The sequence below is a fragment of the Contarinia nasturtii genome, unplaced genomic scaffold, assembly GCF_009176525.2.
Source record: "Contarinia nasturtii isolate CC-2019 unplaced genomic scaffold, AAFC_CNas_1.1 Cnas_scaffold_2934, whole genome shotgun sequence".
NCBI lineage: Eukaryota > Metazoa > Arthropoda > Insecta > Diptera > Cecidomyiidae > Contarinia > Contarinia nasturtii.
In genome coordinates, this window is record NW_022200251.1 from 127964 (window position 1) to 133937 (window position 5974).

Genomic DNA, 5974 nt, shown 5'->3' on the forward strand with positions numbered 1-5974 from the left:
ATGTTCTCAACCAGAAATTAAATGGTAAAATCATTTTCATTAATCGACTGTGTGCGCGCTTATATGCATACAAAATATATTGTCGTGTACATTGTGAAGCAAGACACAGACCAGATTTTGTTAATGTACAATTGAATCGTTGCGGCGAAAGAGTAGCTCTTATTTTTCTCCAAATAATACTGCAACATAAAGTTTTTTATGAATAGTTTATTTGTTGTATTACAACAAATAAACCGCGTGAAAAAAACTTCATGTTGCAGTATTATTTGGAGAAAAATAAGAGCTGCTGTTTCGCCGCAACGATTCAATTGTCATTAATCGTTTTTATGTCGAATGGAACAAGAGAATAAACCACTTGCAGTAAATCGAAGATGTATTCGCACCGCATTAACCATTCAATTGCAGAGATGCGCATACTTAGAATCAAACATTAACAATAAGTATGCGTGCAGACAGTAATCCAGTTCAAATGACTCAAATGGAAAGTAAGTGCATAGCTTAATGCATAACACTTACTTAGACAGAGAAATATCAAGAAAAAATTTACAAATTTCTTTATACCAAACCACTGAATTACTGATTTCCATAAAGTTATGTCGTTCTCGCAACAAATGCAGAGACTGTTCCACAGAGCAATATATAGTATGTGGAGGGAGCGCTCTAAGGAGCCGAAGGAGCATCTTTCATACTTGCTCCTCAGTGCTCCTCCGGCTTCTCAGAGCTCTCCTCCTTACATATATTACTGTGAGAAACAGCCTCTGAATGTCAACTTTTTTATTGATCATTTTATTTTTTGACGCGTTTAAATCGATTTTGGATATTATTGCACTTTTTCCGTTGTATGATTCTTATAAGATTGCCTCAAAACGAACTTTCGAATTGACGAAACGAACTTTTCTTTATATTTTGCCAGATATTGTTTTTAACTAAGTGTCCTGGCCTGAATTTTGTTCAGTTGTTATTCGGTATAACTTAAGACGTCATACGAAGTTTTAAAAGGTGAAAATATTGCTTAAAATAAGAATTCAATAACAACATTTTTCAGTGGCACGTGCTTCTTTTTGAATATTTCGTCCATATTTTTTTATTATTACATCACCTTAAGAGGCGACCTTTTTTACTTCTTGGATTTATAGAACTGTATATAAATGCTTATTCAATACACATTCATTGCTGCTAAAAGATTACCAGGAAGACAATGAATATGCTTTCAGTGGCCGCAAATATAAATAAAAACAATAAAAACTCTCAACATTCTTTGACTATTCTGAATATACTCTCAACATTCTTTTTATACATTCATTGGTTCATTGACATCGGCTGCATGCCTTTGATATGTTTGTTATTATCTATATCTGGATGACGCACTTTAGTAGATATATTCAAAGCGAGACGTAATTTTTACATTCTTTACTTAATAGTTAATAGATCTCATCAGATGTTTATGCATCTTTTATCTGCCGTGCATTTCAAAATAAGTCATTCTTCAACGAAAATAGTATCAATATCGAAATCAGCCAGTTAAAAAATATGTTCGTTTATCCATTCAATATTTAGATCATTTAAAAAGCAGAAAAAGTTTCTCTCAACTAATATATATATATGCAAATTGATTTTTCTATCGCAAAAAAATTAAGCTTATCCCCTTTTAACGATTACGATGTAACACCAATAGTTACGCCATAAGATTTCTTCAAAAGGTCAGCGCACTTTTCTCCAATCATTATGCCCGGTGAGTTTGTGTTACCCCAAGGCAATTTCGGCGTTCTGCAAGTTACAAAATACGAAATTAACATTCTATTAAACAGCATAAAAGTATAATATCTTACATGGATACATCTACCACTCTCACATTTGCAACACCGTGCACTTTGCAATCGGTGCCAACTACTGCTGTCGCCGGATCTGGGCCCATTTGACATGTACCGGCTGGATGCCATATGCTTGCGCTGAATTGATCAATAAAACAATTGTAAAATTCATCTGAATCTAAATCAAAATTGAAACAATCGGGCATTCTTATCAGAGATGCGTTAACACTCTGATAAGTTTCTGTTTTCTCTCGTGCCCTTTGATCTTTTACGGCTTTTATCATGATGTTTCTATCTTCATCCTTAGAATCTGAGTAATAGTTCATAAATATGGGTAATTCCTTGAAGGCTTCAACTCCTTTGGTTCCATTAAGTAAACAATGACCTCGTGAAAGTGGATTCAAAAGCGACGGCATCACCAATGCCACAGCGCCAATGTTATTTGCGGCCAAAATTGCTTTGTTTACAGCATCTTTATAAAACATTGTTCTTAGAAACTCCGGAAGCTCCACAGAATTCTTAAAAAACAAATAGTGAAAGCATTCAATATGAGCAAGACCACCCACTGTGGTATTCAAAAATCCAATCGTTGGCAAAGTGCTTATCTGAGCAAAATAGCCCGCTCTTGGATTCCTGTAATAAAGTGTAATATTTCGGCCCACTTCCGGCACAGACATATAATCTTGAATTAATGGAAATGAATACCACATATAAACACAGACATGATCAGCCATATTCTTTCCCACTTGTGGCGATGAAGCTACTACCGGGATTTGGTTTTTCTTCAATATAGCCGGATCACCAATTCCACTTAGCTGCAACAAAATTGGCGATCCGTAAGCTCCAGCAGATACAATCACTTCTTTTCTGGCATATGCTTTATACGTTATGCCATATCTAACGAATTCGACACCAATCGCCCGGTTTCCATTGAATAATATTTTCGTGACGATCGCATTTTTGATCAGTTTAAAATTTGACTTTCTCTTAAGTGGAATTATATATGCTTTATTGGTGCCAGAACGACGGCCATTGCATACTGTTCCCTGGATCTCGCAATAAGCAGGATTAGTATATGGATTTTCGGGACCATTAATATCAGATATAGTTGGATAGCCCATTTCAGCGCCTGCTTTTGCAAAGAAATTAATATATGGTGCTTTTTCGTAGAAATCAATGCACACTTTCCCTGTTTGATTGTGATAATCATTACCCCAGTTGTGTCGATTGCCTTCAAACTTCTTGAAATACGGTAAAACACCTTTGAAACCCCAACCAGTACAGTTAAATTTAGTCTCCCATAAATCGTATTCAGCATAGGCTCCACGAACAAAGAACATTACATTTATTGATGCACAACCACCGACCATGCACCCACGCGGGAGATAGCACACACCAAACTGAGATAGACATGCTCTCTTTTCAATACTAGTATAGTTCCAGTCGTTTGGTGATCGCCATGCATGAGTAAAAAATTTCGGTACCTTAAAGTTTTGACAAAAAAAAAGAGTAATGAGTGCAATATGAAGATGAAATAGTTATTCTAGAAGTGTTCACTTTTAATAATTGAAACTTTTTTCCAAACAAAATTATTGATAATTACTTCAGTGTTAAGAATTGGGTTATCGCCTGCTTCGATCGATAGCACCTGCCAGTTATTCACTTCACATAACCGTCCAGCCATTGCACTGCCTCCCGATCCAGTCCCAACAATGATGAAATCAAATTCAAGTCTTGCTAAGTTTCACAATATTTTTAATCAACAATTTTTTTTCACTTTAACATGAATCTATGACACTTACGCTTAAAAAGTAAAAAAACTGGATTATCTAGGTAGTCATCATAAGTAACGTCATTTTGCCCAATGAATTGAAATGTTACAGCAATTGTGGCTAATGCCATTATAGCTGAATTGGCGGGCGTCACTTGTCTTCCATTAGTTAATTGAACGATTATCGATTGGACGAACAGAGGTATTGTCGCCATTGTTACAGTTCTTCTTACAAACGATTACTACTTACTGATTTCAATGATCGTACACCTTTTTAATTTATATTTATAATGAAATTAAACCGACTATTTTATCATGTAACGCAATCGAATTGACGTATTTTTTTTGACGACATTCGATATTTTCAGATACAAACAAAAACATCTGTTTACGATACAAATGTAATAAATCTATTTTCAAAAGTAGTTACGTCGCAGAAAGCCGTTGACTTCATTTCGTCATCGAGCTGTTCACACGTTTTAAATGCGATTTGCCAACAATTCATATTGATCATTCAAATAGGTCCTATCTAGGTTTGATACAATGTTCTACATAGAAAATCAGTGAATTTACATCAAATTTAAATTGAAATATTTTTGCTATGACCTTATCATTGCTACTGTTCATCCATTCTCAATTTCAACCAATTGGCATTTTTTTTACTTAAGAAAAAAGACTGAATTACAAACTATGCATGAATTAACGATGAATATAATATCTTTAGAACCCCGGCGACTCTCACTTCAATTTGTAATTGATCCGAATTGAATGATGAAACGTGCTCAATTGCAGAATGGAGTTGAGCATAATGCCGTTTCGGTCATTGTGTAGTGGCCGGTGTATGGGCGAATTTGGGTGCTCTAAAAATAATATACAAGTACTTGCGTTGGATGAAATGTAGAATTACGATGAAATGGCAAACGAAAGAAGACCACACACGTTGATCGGCATCTCTCCTCTTATTTTATTGTTAATCACACGCCAGTACAATCTTTATACATATTTATTTATTTTCGCATGCTTGCTTCTTCACATTTGTCTCTCTCTCTATCTCTCTCCGCATGCTCCCCAACTCAATAAGTATTCACAGCATTCACGCAATGACACATAAAACGCTCGTCAAATTGGTGGCAATTAAAGAGAACGATGAATAAAAAAAGTGAGTATGATTAGTAATTCTATTAATATTATTACTGAAATGAAACTTAATAATGACGAAGTGATTCGCAGACACGAAATTGATGATGCCAATGAAGACGTTTTTAAAGAATGCGGAATGGTGATTAAAACAATCAACAAAATTACTTTTTTAAACATTGTTACTAAAAGTATTTTCGAATATGAAATGAATAATGTGGATAGAGAGTCAAATTGAATTCGTTTTTTTTTCGAATATTCTAAATACAACACAACTATCCATAATGTTCGAAGGTGATAAATAGTGATGCATGACATTTATGGCATTTTTTTATCGATTGCAAAAGTGTCAGTTTCGGTATCTAAATTACGCGAATACGTAGAGTGACTAGACGAAATGGAGAATTTCTCATCAGCTGATACTAATAATATCATAATATAATGTTATGTGTGTACTTAATTCGTTGGCAGGCGCTTTAAAGCTTGCAATCACATTTATTTAATGTAAAGTAGTCATGAAATCAGCACATCGTCGTAATGCTCTACGGTAAATGCTAATCTGAGAATTGCCCATCAGACGATTTGTCGATAGATCATTTCGACGAGCAGCACCTCTACCATTTTTCACTCATCGGAACGAATCAATGAGTTAACGTTTCAATCATTTTTCGTTCTCTTCTTTTATTTCAATGATTTGCTTCCAAATAGTGCTTGTTTCGATTTCTCTCTCTAGGACTCAAATAATGAATTTTGCTCGCGGAATTTTAGTGTCAATAAAGTGCCACAAATGCATAGCCGTAAAAGAATGGTCAGCCCAGGAATATGATTCATTTTGCAAAATATTTGCCGCCAGCTTCTTTTTCCTGCGTCTATACAGCGCCAAGTCGCGATCTTGGTAAATGCTAATTGATTACCATCTGCCGCCGCCGCTTTCGCTGTACCATTCAGGCTTAACTCAGTCTGAATGCGAAAACATGAAACACAACCAACAACAAGATCAGAGATTTTCTTTCTTTTCAACTTAATTTTTTTTTTATATACAACATACCTTTCAATGAATTTGCACTGTACCAAATTCATCACAGCACTATACCGATGAATTCATGACTTCATTGCGTTGGAATGTTGACCATACTTTCCATATATTGGACAATTGGTGCGCTAATCCGCTATACCATCATCGTTCATAATTTTTTTTGACATTTAAATCATTTATTCGGTTGTAAGCATCGCATCCGGACGAACGAATGTTCTT

The 5974-nt window shown here is 35.1% G+C and overlaps 1 protein-coding gene across 1 annotated transcript; it reads right to left on the minus strand.

The window, feature by feature from the left end:
• Nucleotides 1-1655: 1655 nt before the first annotated feature.
• On the minus strand, nucleotides 1656-3797 carry LOC116349561 (glucose dehydrogenase [FAD, quinone]-like). Its single transcript, XM_031781060.1, has 4 exons — nucleotides 3614-3797; nucleotides 3415-3548; nucleotides 1830-3295; nucleotides 1656-1767 (listed from the first exon to the last, which is right to left on the minus strand). The coding sequence occupies exons 1-4, from the start codon at nucleotides 3795-3797 to the stop codon at nucleotides 1656-1658; spliced, it is 1896 nt and encodes a 631-aa protein (XP_031636920.1).
• Between the last annotated feature and the right edge of the window lie 2177 nt (nucleotides 3798-5974).

Coding starts and splice junctions, on each gene's coding strand:
- LOC116349561 (XM_031781060.1), bottom strand. CDS start 3,797: ATGGCGACAATACCTCTGTTCGTCCAATCGATAATCGTTCAATTAACT. Junction 3,549..3,613: donor AGTTTTTTTACTTTTTAAGC/GTAAGTGTCATA, acceptor TGTGAAACTTAG/CAAGACTTGAATTTGATTTC. Junction 1,768..1,829: donor AGAGTGGTAGATGTATCCAT/GTAAGATATTAT, acceptor TGTAACTTGCAG/AACGCCGAAATTGCCTTGGG.